Source organism: Miscanthus floridulus, chromosome 8 (assembly GCF_019320115.1).
Source record: "Miscanthus floridulus cultivar M001 chromosome 8, ASM1932011v1, whole genome shotgun sequence".
In the NCBI taxonomy this organism is placed as follows: Eukaryota; Viridiplantae; Streptophyta; class Magnoliopsida; order Poales; family Poaceae; genus Miscanthus; species Miscanthus floridulus.
In genome coordinates this window covers 456,916-473,562 of record NC_089587.1, presented here as the reverse complement: position 1 = coordinate 473,562, position 16,647 = coordinate 456,916, and the positions used below count along the sequence as shown (strand labels likewise).

The 16,647-nt window shown below is 47.1% G+C and overlaps 1 protein-coding gene across 1 annotated transcript; it reads right to left on the bottom strand.

Moving 5' to 3' along the window:
- Positions 1-14,004: 14,004 nt before the first annotated feature.
- LOC136475462 (beta-1,2-xylosyltransferease XAX1-like) lies at positions 14,005-16,647 on the bottom strand. The gene is made up of 3 exons (XM_066472932.1): positions 16,183-16,647; positions 15,806-16,084; positions 14,005-15,542 (listed from the first exon to the last, which is right to left on the bottom strand). Exons 1-3 carry the CDS (start codon positions 16,382-16,384, stop codon positions 14,305-14,307), a joined length of 1,719 nt encoding a protein of 572 aa, XP_066329029.1. The 5' UTR covers positions 16,385-16,647; the 3' UTR covers positions 14,005-14,304.

The following is a 16,647-nucleotide window of genomic DNA, read 5'->3' as shown; positions in this document are numbered from 1 at the left end:
ATGTTCTGAGATTGCCAGCTGACTTTGTTATAGTACAAAATGGTAAAGATTGCACTTAGGACCTAGGAGTTAGGAGGCTTGTTTGCAATACATTTTCTTGTTATATACTACATATATTCCAGCGCGTGCCCTAGCAACTTTGCTATGACCGTGGGTGTGTTGTATGTCTGGAATAACAAGAGCAAATATTTGGCTTGTAATCATGAGTTCATGACTCAGATTTGTGTAATTGATGCATTCTGGTTACTCAAACTATTCCACCTGTTCATGTTTAGGTATTGTGGAATTCCGGTATTATCTGTATTTTGAGTTTTGTTTCCTCATGGTGAATGGTGATTGATCGTCGGTGCTGGCTTCATTGTGTTCTCCTTTGTTCTTTTAGAATGCTCTATCTGTTGGGCTTAATTATCTGAAGCAGCTAAAGCACTGCAGTATATCATACCTGGGTTTGGGAAGAGTAGGAAGAAAAAAAAAAAAGACGTGACAGATTGACGAACAGGTTACCAAGTTTGTGTTGATTTTCTAAGCGTTCATGGGTAAGTAAAAAAGAATAGAAGCTTTTTCAGGGTTCCCAATGCAAATGTCGTGACTCTTATGAACAGTTCTTTACAGTACATCAAAGCGTGATTTGATTGAGGGAAGTATAGGGACCTAGGTGCAAAGCGTTTGTCCTATTACGTTTCTCTTTTTCTTTTATTACGTTTTAATCGGCTGAAAGTTCTAAAATCTATATAAAATCAAAGTAAAATCGTAAAATGAAAAAACAAGCTTTGCTGAGGTTCTCACTGACTACATCTATGTAATAGATGCTTCAAATATTCTGCATTATCGATTTATTTGGTAGTATTGTCCAAGTAGCACAGTGCGGCTACTACCGAGAGAGGCAGTAATAATCCTGTGGCAAATGTTAACGCTTAATGAAAAATGGCTGTTGGTGTCATATGTTTTTGGTGACATCATGAACCAAGTTTTTTAATACAACATCATTTTCCAAAGTAGTTTAATAATTATTAAAAACAATAACTTCTATTTTAATAAAGCTTAAACTTTTAAAATCAAAATATTTTAAATCGGTACCTCCGATTTAGGTGGTTCTTGCGCTCACAAAATCACAGAAAACAAACTCTACGCGATAGTAATGTTTTTATTACCTCTTAAAAATATTTGTTGTATTCATGTATTTGTGAAGAAAATTAGGAATTAAGCATGCTTTCAAAGGCCCCAAACCGACATTGTGCCAGCAAAAGCAGAGGAGGGAGGCACGTACCATGCAAAATGGCGGCCAAATTCGGTGGCCACCAAGGACGAATGCTCGCGCCATCTCAGATGTGGTAGGAGATGAACACGATTTTAAAAATAATAAAAACCTCAAATAAATACTTATCCCACTACGCTTGGTAAATCAGCAAGCCTGCCTTGAAGAAGAGGAGCCTGCCTGTCCTGTCATCAGCAAGCCTGCTAGCTACCATTTGTTTCCATGTTTGAGTAGCTGTTCATGCACCGTAGCCGGAGCCGCACGAGCCGAAAAACCGAGCTCCACCGGCGTCGTGAACAACGCTCCATGAACAGTGACACAAAAAGTAAGGATGAGAAAAACGACTTTAGTGAACAGTACTGCTACAATATAGTGTAGGAGAGAAAATCCGGCTCCATGAACAGTCGGTGTCAGTGGAAGCCGGAGCCGCGGGAGCCGAAACAAACGGGTCCTTATGTTTTCAACGACTAGTAGCAGTGTTGAGCTACCGTAGCCAGGTCAAATATATGCATTAACATTTTTAGGTCTACCAAACTGACTGACGTGTGTGATGTATGGATTGGCGACAAAGAAACAGCAACCGACGTTGTCGCTTTTTGTTGCACCTAACCTGAACACAAGCAAGCAAGCGTGCCTTTTGATTTTTCATGGGGTTGAAGTTGAGAGCTGTTCAGATTTCCCAGACAGCGAAACCGGAACGAACAAGCTCTAGTTTGTTGCCACTGGCCCATCCAGAAATTAACATATATAATAGTTAATTCATGGTACAGTGTGTGAAATACTATTTTAATTAAATCAGTAGCCAGAAATGGTTTTTGCTCTGGCCACGTCACTAACGTATTAGTATGCGATGGCGTTCCTCATATGCTCCCCCGCTCTAAATTGTAAGTCGGTCCGGTGTTTTTACGTACATATATTTTAATGATATTTATTATGTCTAGATATATATAGTTAAAACTATGTATCTTAAAAAGACAGAATGACTAAACAATGTGAAATTGAGAGAGCAGTATGTATTAAACTTTTATAGTGCTCATTTTGCTTCCGCAGCCGTCAGTAACTAACAAGCACTAAAAATAAGCCAACAAATAGTTACTGTGCATGCGTATATATAAAAAAATGTGAGGCAGGTTGACCACTTGATGCCTTTTGCATAGAGAGACAGCACAGAAGACTATCTCCGACAACAACTGTTAAAATTAATTAGGATCTCTAGCAGTAGATCTAGGAGGGGAACACTTGGATCCGTAATAACACATGCACATATAAATCTAGAACACTACACCGAGAGAGATAGGGGAGAGGTGTTGGTGTTGAACCTGAACCCTCGGAGGGAGTCGCGGTTGAGCTGGAGCCGGCCATCTCAGGTTCGGTGATGAAGGTCTGCGCACGGGTAGCGACGGGCGGAGTAGAGGTGGCACAGATATCGATGCAGTGCAGACGGACGGCGTAGCAGTGGCGACGGCGAAGTCAGTGAAGCTTCCCGTCGCTGCCTGCGCGCCCTCTTAGATTGGTCTAGGGTTTGTCGGTGGGGTTTGCGGCTCACGGTGAACCTCGTACCTCGAGCCGCCAGCCCCCACCTCTATATATAGCGCAGTGCGACGGGGGCCCACCAACCATGTAGGGTTGGGCGCCCCCGATCAGGGCACATGACCAAGGCCCAATAGGCCGTTGGTCTTATTGGCTGGGAGATCAATCTAACATTCTCTCCCTTGATCTCACTATTATTTTTATCTTTAAACTTTAAACTTCAATCCTTTTATCCTTACTTATTTCTTCACAGATGATGCATAGAGCATGTTTCATCGTCACGGTCAATTGTCGATAGATTTAACAGCTACAATGCACGTCTCTGATCTGAAATAGTTACTTTAACTTTTGGGCCCTTTATAGTCCAGAAATCATAGGCTTTCCCTTAAACCCATGCCGGCTACATGTTCTCTGAACACGTTGGGTGATAAGCCTTTTGTAAGCGGATCCGCGAGCATCTTTTCGGTACTTATATGCTCAAGACTTATCATTTGATCCCGGACTTTATCCTTCACAACATAATACTTTATGTCAATGTGTTTGGCAGCACCACTTGACCTATTGTTGTGAGCATACTGTATTGCTGGATTATTATCGCAGTATAACTTCAGTGGTCTATTGATGTCGTCAACCACCTTCAAACCTGGTATGAACTTCTTTAGCCAGTTCACCTGTCCTGTTGCCTCATAACACGCTATAAATTCGGCATATATTGTGGACGATGTAGTGACGGTTTGCTTTGAGCTTTTCCATGAAATAGCTCCCCCTACGAGAGTGAACACATATCCAGACGTGGATTTTCTATTATCTCCCGCATAATCAGAATTTGAATATCCCACTATATAGAGTGAATCAGATCTTCTATACGTCATCATGAGGCCTTTCGTTTCTTGCAAATAACGCAAGACTTTCTTTACTAATTTCTAGTATTCTGTTCTAGAATTGCTCTGGAATCTGCCAAGTAACCCGATAACAAATATCAAGTCAGGGCGCATACATACTTGAGCATATTGCAAGCTTCCAATAGCTGAAGTATATGGAACCATTTTCATTTGATCGATCTCATACTGGTTCCTAGGGCATTAAAAATCCCCATATCTGTCGCCCTTGACTATAGGAGCAGGTGAGGGACTACATTTGTGTATACTAAATTTCTTTAAAATCTTTTCTATGTATGTCTTTTGTGACAGTCCTAATACCCCTTTATTTCTATCTTGGTGAATCTCGATCCCTAGAACGAACGAAGCTTCACCAAGATCTTTCATATCAAATTTTGAGGACAAAAACTTCTTTATCTCTAGTAGTAGACTGACATCACTACTAGCAAGTAAGATGTCATCCACATACATGACAAGAAAGATAAACTTTCCATTCTTAAACTTTGTATAGACACAATTGTCCTCTATATTCTCTTTAAACCCAAAATTTCTTATTGTCTGATCAAACTTCAAGTACCACTGTCTTGAAGCTTATTTTAATCTATAAATGGATTTCTTTAGGCGGCATCCCATTCTTTCTTTTCCTTCTATGACAAAACCTTTCAGTTGTGCCATGTAAATATTTTCCTCTAATTCTCCATTGAGAAATGCCGTCTTTACATCCATCTGATGTAATTCTAAATCGTAATGTGCCACTAATGCCATTATGATTCTGAAGGAATCCTTACATGAGACTGAAGAAAAGGTCTCATTGTAATTAATCACTTCTTTTTGCGTAAAGCCTTTGCCACAAGTCACACTTTATATCTCTCTATATTCCCTTGAGAGTCAAGTTTTGTTTTGTAGACCCATTTACAACCTACTATTTTGGCTCATTTAGGAATTATCTCTAAATCCCAAACTTTATTTTCATTCATTGATCTCATTTCATCTTCCATGGCCTCAAGCCACTTTGATGAATGATCACTTTTCATAGCTTCTTCAAATGAGGTGGGATCATCCTCCATTTGAAATTCTTCAGTGTTGTACACTTTATAATCAGCAGAAATAGCTGATTTTCTAACTCTTTTAGACCTTCTAGGGGCCTCCTCATTTGGCACATTTTCTGTTTGAGGCTGTTGTTGCTCCCCCTCATGTGTGGCAATAGGTTCTATAGGATCCTGAGGCATAGGTTCCTCATCATCATTCATTGTTGCCACAGGCAGAATAACAACAGGTGCTGGCACCACAGTGTCTTGTACTGTCGGTGCAGCAACAGCAGGTAGTGAGAAAAATGACTCATGAATGATCGGAGTGGGTGCATACACCCGCTTCTCTTCAAGGTCAATTTCTCGAGCTACCATGCTCCCCCTAATCATTTCATCCTCTAGGAAGACAGCGTGTCTCGTTTCCACAAACTTTGTATGTCTATTAGGACAGTAGAAACGAAAACCTTTTGACTTTTCTGGGTAGCCAATGAAATGGCAACTCACTATTTTTGGATCTAGCTTCCCAATATTTGGGTTAAAAACTTTAGCCTCAGTAGGGCTCCCCCATACACGCAAGTGGTTAAGTGAGGGTACTCTTCCTGTCCACAACTCATACGGTGTTTTGGGCACCGACTTACTTGGTACTCTATTGAGAATATAAATCGCGGTTTTTAACACCTCCATCCACAGACTTATCGGTAAAGTAGAGTAACTTATCATACTACGCACCATATCTATCAGGGTACGGTTACGCCTTTCAGCTACTCCATTCTGCTGAGGTTCGCCCGGTGTTGAATACTGGGCAACTATACCATTCTCCTATAAGAACCTTGCAAAAGGTCCAGGAACTTGTCCATATGGGGTATGCCGACCATAGTACTCCCCCCCACGGTCAGACCTGACTATCTTAATCTTTAAATCATGCTGATTTTCAACTTCTACTTTAAATATTTTGAATTTATCCAACACTTCTGTTCTTTCTTTAATTGGATAAATGTAGCCATAACGGGAGTAATCATCTATGAATGTTATGAATGAATCAAAACCATCCACACTCTTTATAGGAAAAGGACCACATATATCTGTGTGAATAATCTGTAGAATTCCTACGCTTCGTTTGGCATCTTTCTTAATTTTCTTTACATACTTTCCTTTTATGCAATCTCTACATTGTTCTAAATCTGAGAGCTCTAATGGAGGAAGAATATCATTCTTAACTAGTCTTTCTATTCTCCCCTTGAAATATGGCCTAAACGACAGTGCCATAATTTCGACAACGCATCGTGAGCTCTCTTTTGTTTTCTGTTTGCATTGTTCGATGAGGATACATTCTCATTCACATCACATACGGAATTCACATTTCCATGAAGTGATAACAAATAAAGCTTGTATTGTCGGAAGGCAAGACCAATACATCTATTACTAAATAATATCTGACATTTGCCATTTCCAAAATGGCAATCATAACCATCATGGTCCAACTTTGATACACTAATCAAGTTTCTTTGCAAAGAAGGTACATAAAGAACATCTCTAAGAAAAAATATGAAGCCATTAGCAAGCTCTAACGGAAGATCACCAACGGCCTCAACATCTGCTTGTACTCCATTTGTGACTTTAATGAAACTTTCGCTTCTTTGCAAAGTTCTCATCGAACGGAATCCCTGTAATGAATTAGCAACATGAATAATTGCACCTGAATCAATCCACCAAGTAGATTTTGAAAATTTTACATACAAGGATTCATTTACAAATGTAATGATGTTCTCACCTTTATTTTTTATAATCATCTTTAAGAAATCGGGACAATTCTTCTTATAATATCCCGTCTTCTTACAGTAGAGACACTGGTCTTTATCCACTAGGAATTGCTTGTTCTGAGACTGTTGCATGGGTCCCTTTCCAGATGACTTGGAGGAAGAGCTGTTATTATAGTTATTTTTCTTATCTTTTAGGTAGTTGACAGTACCACCCTGTGAAACTTTTATTCTTTCCTCCTCCTACACACACATGGCTATGAGCTTTTCTAAATCCTATTTTTCAGGCTGTATGTTGTAATTAACAACAAAGGTGTTAAATTCTTTGGGCAAAGAAGCAAAAATCAAATGAATAAGAAACTCATTCTTGAGTGCCAAATCCATTGGTTTGAGCTTAGATGCCAAATTGCTCATTCTCAGTATGTGCTCTCTAATGCCACTGTCGCCACCAGAGTATCTTTCTGTAACCAGCTGCTTGATCAGCTGGGTTGCATATGTCTTTGAAGAGCCAGTGAACTGACTCTTTATTCTTTCTAGGTACTCTGTGACCGTGTCACAGTTTGGAATTGAGCCCACTATTGCAGGCTCAATTGTATTCTTTATCACAGCCAAACATTTCTTATTGGTTGTGACCCACTTTCTATTTTCAAGGTCAAAAGACATCTTTACGGGAGCAAAGTCCCGCTCTCTGTTCTGCCATGCAGCATCAGTCTCATTGTCTCCCTCACCGGTGCCACAGGTTCTTTGGGACACGATGTGATGACAACTCAGTCCACCTCAACGAGGATGAAAGCCAGGTCTATCTTTTTCTTCCACTCAATATAGTTATCACCTTTTAGAGTGGGGATCTCTTTAATACAACTCATCAAGTTGTATCCTCCTGAAAACACAATTCAAATAGTGTGAGAACACAAATAATAACAACAACAATTGCATGCCTTAGTTTAACGTTGGTAAAAAATAAAACATACAATTGTTTTATACATTAAATCTACATCATCGTTGGGTAGAAATAGAAATAATGCATAACAAAAAACCATAATCACATCAACATTATAATATTGCTATTAATCAACGTTGGTCATAATAATAACAACATTATAATCACTATAAAAATTATCTATGTTTCAAAATTAAATTCTCCCGTTGGTTCGAATTTAATAATGAAAACAACAATTTTTAAGTACGCAGCGGAAACTTTAATAAATCTTTTAATTCTATTTTCCAGAAACTGTTACTGCACTTTTACTATTCTCTGAACAAAATTAACGTTAGATCAAAATTGTACAGATTTCAACATCAAAATTTAGTTCGAATTTATCAAATATGCATCAAAAATTTCTGGAAAATAAAAAATGACTTCAATTTCACTGTGTTCGGCAATTTCGGCCCATAGCAGCGCAACCGGCCCACGGCCCACGGCTGCAGGCGGCTTTCAGCGTGCTCCCCCGCGCCCAGGCCGCAACCTGGGTCTGGGCCGGGAATTCGGCCTCGCGCCCTATCCCGCCTGGGCTGCGGCGCTGGCCCATTCAATCCTGGTCGTCTGTTCAGCATCGGATGGCCGAGCGGGCGTTTCGCTCGGAATAAAACGACGTGACACGCCTCCGAAGCCGAAAACCCTAATTCATTCTCAATCACTCTCTCTCTCTTCGCCTCACAGCTCTCCCTTCTCTCCTCAGTCAGTCACCGAGCGAGCGACCACGGCGAGAGCAAGCAGCAAGGTCCCGACGCCGTCGCCGGCCCCCTTGCCGGCGTGCGCGCTCCCCAGCGGGTGAGTGCGCCACCGTCGAGCGGCCTGGCCGCGACGCCCCTGTGGCCAGATCCCGGCGAGCTGAGCCCCCGGCCGGCCTTTCTTTTCCCCACACGCCGGCGTGACTGTGGTGCCGCGCAACGGCGAGGTAGGCCACCCCCTTTCCTTTCTTCCCCTTTCTTTGATTCGTTTGTTCGGATTTGATCCGATTTGCCGATTAGGGTTTGGGATGGACACTGTTTTCTTTTTCCCCCCGATTTGAAATCGGTTCTTTCTTTCCTTTTTTCCGAACTCTCTAGAGTTAGGGTTAGGTTTTCTTCATTCGAACCTTCATCTTTTCTCAGATCCGAAGGGATCGAGGTTAGGGTTCAACCGAACCCTATGTCGGCCGAAGCCCCTAATGACCGTCCCCTTTCTGTTAGGGTTAGGTTTTCTCTTTCTTGATCCGATTCAAAATCGGACCAACTTCTTTGGATTTCTTTCCATTGTTTTTTATGATCTAGATCCACGTACTAGATAGGCTGGCTCTGATGCCATTGTTAAAATCAATTAGGATCTCTAGCAGTAGATCTAGGAGGGGAACACTTGGATTCGTAATAACACATGCACATGTAAACCTAGAACACTACACCGAGAGGGAGATAGGGGAGAGGTGTTGGTGTTGAACCTGAGCCCTCGGAGGGAGTCGCGGTTGAGCTGGAGCCGGCCATCTCAGGTTCAGTGATGAAGGTCTGCGCACGGGCAACGACGGGCGGAGTAGAGGTGGCACAGACGTCGATGCAGTGCAGACGGACGGCGTAGCAGTGGCGACGGCGAAGTCAGTGGAGCTTCCCGTCGCTGGCTGCGCGCCCTCTCAGATTGGTCTAGGGTTTGTCGGTGGGGTTTGCGGCTCACGGTGAACCTCGTACCTCGAGCCGCCGGCCCCCACCTCTATATATAGCGCGGTGCGACGGGGCCCACCAACCATGTAGGGTTGGGCGCCCCCGATCAGGGCGCGTGACCAAGGCCCAATAGGCCATTGGGCTTATTGGCTGGGAGATCAATCTAACAACAACATCTAAAATACAAGGCCCATTCAATATTTGGGTAGCGCTACAGTCAAAGGGTTCAATACTCATTCGACATCCTCTTCAACAATGGGATCTAAAAGAGAATCATTTCTGCAAATAGGTTTTCAGGAGAGATGATACTCATATTTGGGTTGTGCCTCTCAGACAACCTAAAATAAGTCTTCCGTATAGGTACTCTGTTGTTGAAGGCTAATTTTGGATCTTCTACTATCCATTTTGGGTTTAAATACCCGTATAGATCACCTATTGGGGACCGTCTAAGTTGGAATTGGAAGCAAAGAAGTTGTTAGGTTGCTTTACAGGACCGGCCTGCCCTGCACCTGCAGTGGTTGCATTGCTAAAATGCACTGCATGTCTATATCTATCTGTGAATGAATGAACGATGTCTTGGCTTGAGCAAGAATGTTTGTCAGGTCGGCCATCCCTTGCTCCATTTCTCTGTCACCTGCACTGCGCATCTCCCTCCCTTGTTTTCCTTCATTCAATAATAGAGAGGATCAGAAGAAGTTTATATATATATATATATATATATATATATATATATATATATATATATATATATATATATATAGACACACACACACACAAGAAGAACCTTGCTTCCAAACGCTTGCACTAAAATGTTCTTTTCCTTCTCTGTCAGTTATTTATTTTGTGATAGATAATTCATGAGTGGACCGCATGTATGCACAATCTTTCTCCTTGGAAGGAACAGGACTGAAAATGACGGGAGGGACCATGCGTTTGTGTATTGCAAAGGAACAAACCTGCAGGAACATGTGGACATGGAGCGACATCGCCATCATATATATTGTTATTATTCCTTAAAACACCAACACAAGTAATGTAGTGTTCAATTATAAGCTACCATGATGACGAAGGAAGCAAAAGGGAAAACCCGCTTTTTGATGGGGTTGGAAGCTGGCCACTAAGGGGCCACATGTACTACATATATACTTCCTAGCCTCCTCGGTTAAAAAAAACCCCTACATATATCGTTTTTTGAGGAGTTAATTTTCTTTTGCTTTAACTAAATATGTAATAAAAAATATTAATATTTATGATGCTTTATAAATGACAGTAGATTGATCATCTTATAATAAACTTATTTGAAGATATAAATTTTACTCCCTCCGTCTCTGAAAGAATACAACTCTCGAACAGTATCATGTTTTAGTATGCCAAGTTTAACCAATTATAGATAAAAAAAATATAAATATTTATAATATCAAATAAATACCATTGGTTAATTACGAAATGTATTATCATAATAAATTAATTTAGAGTCATAAACGTGAATACTATTTACTAAAAACTTGGTCAAACATAAAATACTCTAACGGGTGCACATATGGTAGTTGCATCCTTTGTTGCTTCGTGCTTGGTGGTAACTGGTAAGTGGTGACCGAACCCATGCATGCCCATGCCGTGCGTATCCCAGGCCCATGCATGATGCGATGATGAGGGTGATGTTATGGTAACATGAGGTTGTTGCTGGGTCACAACGCAGTGCGTCACATGAGTCATGAGTGAGAAGCGTCGTTGGTTTGGTTTGCGGCAGCACAGCAGCGGGGTATGGATGGATATGTATGGCATGGCATGCGTCGCACGGAATGCCTCTGCGCGCGTCTGCAACGAGACCGACGTGCAAATCATGCACGCACGCACGGTACGTGCCTTGTGTCATTGTCACTACTACACAAAAGATTATGGTTGCATTTTTACACTCCGTGGCGATCATCTATTTTCGTCCGCTACGATAAATACCACGATTTACCACGGTGGGCATTTTTTATTTACTGTGGTGGGCACTTTTGCCCGTCACGGTAAATCGATTTGCCGTAGCGGGCGTCTTAAGATGCCCGCCACGGAAAATACCACGTGTTAAGACGCCCGCCACGGTAAATGCCCGAGGCCCAACAGGCCCAGGGCGAGGCCCAATAACTGGTCTCCATATAAAATGAGCACTTTAGGAGTTTAGGGTTTCAGTTCACTCACTCCTCTCCACCGATAGCGCCGCAGTCACTCCTCTCCTGTCGCGAGCCTCTCTCCTCCCGTCACCATCTCCTTCCACTGCATATCCACCAGCACGGCGCTCTCCCTCCCTCTCTTCTCTCCCATAGATCCCTCCCTCTCCCTCCTCTCTCTCTTCCGATCCTCTAGCACGGGGCGCGGGGCGATGAGCGCGGTGGCTCGTGGGACGGCAACGACAAGCCCGTCCTGAGGCGGATCTGGCCGGTGGCGGCGCGCGGTGACCGGATCCGGCCGGTGACGGCGTCCCGAGGCGGATCCGGTCGGTGGCGGTGCGCGGTGGCCGGATCCGGCGGGCGAGGACGGTTTGGCGCGGCGGCCTCCCTCCACCACGGCGGGATCTCCACCATGGCCACGACGCCGGGATCCACCACGGCCACGACGCCGGGACCTCCACCACGGCGGGCGAGGACGCGTCGGCGCGACGGCCTCCCTCCACCACGGCGGGATCTCCACCACGGCCACGACGCCAGGATCCACCACGGCCACGATGCTGGGACCTCCACCACCGCGGGTGAGGACGCGGCGGCGCGGCGGCCTCCCTCCACCACGGCGCGGCGGGATCCGCAAGGAGGCACGGGGATCCGCGAGGAGGCGTCGGCGTAGTCCCTTGCGAGCGACTGGCGAGGTGGTGGTGGCTCTGCAGTGGCGTCGCGCGTGTCCAGCCGGCTTCTCCATAGACGCTGGGGCCCGCCCGGCTCCTCCTCTTCTCCCTCCCCGAGCGGCACGGATCTGCAGCCGTGGGAAGCCCGGATCCGTCGCCAGTGGGCTCGAGAACGGGCTCGCCGGCGGGCTCCTGGTTTTTTTTGTTTTTTTAAATGATTAACCGCAGCGGGCATCCTAACGTGCCCGCCGTGGTAAAAGTATATTTACCGCGGCGGGCACGTTACACCGCCCGCCGCGGTAAATCGGTTAACCGCGGCGGGCAAGGCCGCCCGCCGTGGTTAAGCCACGATTTACCGTGGCCTCTAGGCCGCGGTGGACGGCTTTGTCCGCCGTGGAAAACCGAAAACGCCCGCCTCCAGTAAAGTTTGTGTAGTAGTGTGTGTGCGCACGTGCAAAAGCACACGAGAAGAAGACTAGCGAATGCTCCCGTAGCCCCCAAGAAGAAGAAGGGAAAAACAGAGACAAGAGACTTGTTTTACAGGTGAGGTGAGGTGCGGTGCGGTCAGAGCAATTCAATTCTGAACAGAGCCCTTAACATGTCCTTAAAAAAACAGCTTGTTTGGACTTATTTGGCTTATAAGCCATGGCTAAAAGTACTGTTGGCTAGTTTGGTACGAGAGAAAAATACTATTCGTTGGCTGATAAATCATGACTTATAAGTCAAATACGATAAAACGAACATGTTATAAAGGCTTACCTGAAAAACACAGATTCACCAGGCTTCTACTCAACTCAAGCCCCTAAAAGTAAAAGAATGTCAAGTTCTCCTCCCAGGACCTCATTTCTAGGGACCATGGAGGAGGTTTCCTAACTTTTATTTTTAGCGGTTTATCTCCCACCCCTGACTTTGGCTTGTTTGCCTTATTTTTTTCAGCCGGAGCTATATTTTTCTCTCACAATATTCTAGTATAAACAGTGTTTCTAGTATAAACGGTGAAAATTCAGCTCAACCGAACTAAGCTGGAACTGTCGTTGTCCAAGCCCAACGCGTCGCCACCCAATGCGACTCTGTCGGCGTGGGCATCCTCCCCTCGATCTGCCTTCGCCTGACTGGCGGCCCTATTTCCTTTCGGCTTCCTGAAAGTCTCGTACTCTCCTACGCTCAGTCGGTGAGAGTGAGGATGAGCGAGAGAAGAATAAAGAATGACGAGTGGGTCCCTTTGTCCGCGTCAGTTGAAATGAATTTGAGGGCTACGAGAGTAGATAAAAAAAATACTCTTAAAAGGTAAAAAAAAAACATTTAAATCAAAAGTAGAGGTCTTAATTTAACAGTTGCTAGCTCCACGGGCCACGGCCACCCACCTTGCTTTCCGACGCAGCTTTCTTTCTTGCGCACGCATCCGTCCGGTTAGCTGCCCTGTCCCCTGTGGGCTATCATCACTCGGCCAGTGGGGGCAGGCAGCTTTGGACAACACGTCCCTGAAATCTGAATTGCACTTGCATTTGGAGCCATCCATGTTCACGGAGGACCAACGCGCAATTGACCGGACGGACACGGGACCCGGGACCCGGGACCCGTCACGTCAACATCCCGGAAGCTGCTGCTGCTTGCCCGCTTCTCCTCCAGGAATTCATCCATTCATTCTCATTTCTCAATCAGTGTCTCATGATTTCGGTTGGACAAGGTAAACACGGATGGTTACTGTAACAGACTAACAGTCGGAGGAGTACGTATGCATGTACTTACTGTGTATAGTGATGGATGTCAAAAAAAAAAAAAGCTGAATAACTATCATTCTGATGTGGTTTGCATTGCACAGCCGAACACTGGACTTTGGAGTCAAAGGCGCAAAGCAGTCTCGGCTCGGATGCACATTGCACAGCACAGGCCACGGGCAGATGGAATAATGCACAGCTGTAGCACATGCTCCAACAACTCTACTCCATGCTGGAGATCCTCAATTCAGAAATGGGAGCGATTTGGTCGTAAGGCTTTTCGGTTGACTTATTGACAACATGATCACATTCCATGTATGTCAAGAAAAGATGAGTGTTCAGTAGAAGAATAAATAATGCCAAGTGAGGTGAACTCAAGTGAATGAAGGAAGAAAGAATGAACATAATCCTTGTTCGTGTGTAGTGTATGCAGTACACTTATCCAAGCTGTTCTCTTGTTACTACTACAAGTACAAACCAAAAAAGACAAACCGGCCGAAGACCAACCAAATTACCAATTTGATTGAAAGTTGAAGCCTCCCTGATTTCCTCTCTTCTTGGTAGCAGCAGCAGCAAGCCTCCTAGCTGATCCTGGCGGTCGGCAATGGCGAATTCATTCATTCGATCATTCCTAGGAAGAAGAGGAACAGGAACAGCCCAATAGCAACAGGAATCAGGGCCAGTCACTGCTGCAGCTTGTCGAGCGCCTGCAGCAGGACCGGCCGGAACCTGGTGAGGTTGACGGCGACGTCCTGCTTCATGATGGTCTGAGCGAGCGCCTGCCACCCCTGCGTGTGGAGCGACATGGGGTCCCTGAACACCGCGTGCTCCCTCGGGTACTTGTCCTTCAGGCTCGTCTCCTCCTCCCCGACGTAGTACTCCAGGTACCGGAGCTCCATCCCGGCGGCCGGCCGCGCGTAGAAGTTGGTGGCCATCCAGTCCATCTTGCCCCACGGCACGATCTGCACCACCACCGCCTCCGTCGGCAGGAACACCACGTTCGCCAGCCCGGCCCCGTGCACGCCCACCAGCACGTCCGCCGCGTTCACCTGAGCCGCGAACGCCGGCACGTCCGCGCCGGCCTCCGCCGATGTCACGTTGAACCCCAGCTTGTCCGCCGCCGCCGCCACCTCGTCCAGGTTCAGCAGCCGCCGCGTCCCCGCGCGCGAGATGATCAGCATCCGGGGACGCATGCCGGGCGCCTCGCCGAGCACCGCGGGCCGGTCGCGTGGCAGCGCCAGCGCGCCGCGCATGAACCGGTTGAAGTCCACCATCGTCAGGTTGCGCAGGTTCCGGGTCGGGTGCGGCGACAGGATCAGGTCCCGGTCGCGGTACAGCCCCACGAACGCGCCCGCCGGGAAGCAGTGCACGTCGTCGGCGTCCTCGGCGTCGAAGTTGATCACGTCGTGGAGCGACATCTTCCGCAGCAGCGGCGTGTACTTCTGCACCCACCACGGCTTGTAGTTGGTGATGAGCAGCTGCACCTCGCCCTTGAGATGCGCCGTCGTCAGGAACAGCGGGACCATCGCGTCCACCATGTCGTGGAAGAAGTTGTCCGTGTACCCGGCGATCGAGAACACCACCGCCGGCACGGCGTGGTGCTTCGTGCACTTGGGCGCCACTGCGGCGGAGAGGACCGACTTCACCGTCACCTCCGTCACGCCGGGCATTAAAAAGTCGTCCTTGCGGGCGTAGGGGCGGAGCCGCTTCTCGCCGCTCTCGTCGAACCCGCCGGCGCCGGACGGGTTCACCAAGTACACCGTCTTCTGCTTCGGGCTCACGCGGACGTCGCCGGATAGCTCGCACACGGTCGGCCGCGCGTACGGGAACCCCTCGTCCACGCCGTTCTCGTCGCACGTCATCTTGCCTTGGCCGCCATTGCCATCGTCCCCTTCTTTCTTATCCTCAGCAGCAGCAGCAGCTAGTAATTGAACACCATTGAAGGAGAGAACGCGTTAGATCTACGTCTCCATCTACTCGTATCGTACCAAAACCTGGTATTAATTTCCAACGCCCAAATTTTGTATCGCCAACAAGGTTTTGGTCAAGTACAGAACTTATATCAAATTTCTGGTTCGTTGGCTGGCTCTGCTTTCTTTCTTTCCATTTAAAGTTGTGCGAGAAAGAAAAAGATTTCCTTTTTTTCAATCGAAGGAAAAAAAAACAGTAGAGAGAATAGCATACTTGGTTTGTTGGTGGGCTCGGCCGCCGCATTGTCGCCGTCGTCTTTCCTGGCGGGCAAGCCGGGCTCGTCGGACCCCGCCATGTCCTTCCTCGTGACGGCAGCTTCCGGCAAGCCGGGCTCCTCGGAGCCCGCCGGCACCTCGCGCGGATCGACGGGATCCGCGCTGTCGCCGCCGCCGAGCGTCTCTTGCGGCGGGATGGTCTCGGTCTCCAGCACGGACGGCTTGGACGAGGTCGGCGGCGCGTTCTGCATCAGTGCGGACGTGTTGGCCGTGCTGGCTGAGAAGAGAGGAGGAAGGAAGCTCGGGTTAGATTCGTGAGGAGGAGGGGAGGGGGAACAGAGGAATCGAATCGAAGCTAGTGAAACGCGCACGCACCGAAGACGGGGGAGTAGATTGCGAAGAGCTTGGCGAGGGAGGCGTAGGTGAGGAGCGCGAGGCAGCAGCCGGCGACGAGGCCGACGCCCAGCTTCTTGGGCTCGATCTTGGACGTGAGGCTCCGCATGAGGCGCGGGGGCAGCCGCCGCTCGGGGCCGCCGCCCGGCAGCTTGGACGACCGCGAGTACGCTGTGGACGTCATGGCGGGCGGGCCCTGCGCTGCGGGCTGCGGCCGCACAGCTCAGCACCGGAGGACTGGAGCAGGGGGCGCACCCAGAGGAAGAGGAAGGGGAGCGAGACCGAGACCGCGCGGAGGAAGAGCAAGGTGGGATCGCTAATGCCCAAGCATTTGTATGTGGGCAGGAAAAGGAAGTAAGAAGCTGGTGGGAAGGGGGAGGGAGTGCGATTGATGGTGTGCTGGAGCTTACTGGATGGATCGAGGATGGATTCGAGGTGGTGTTTGGT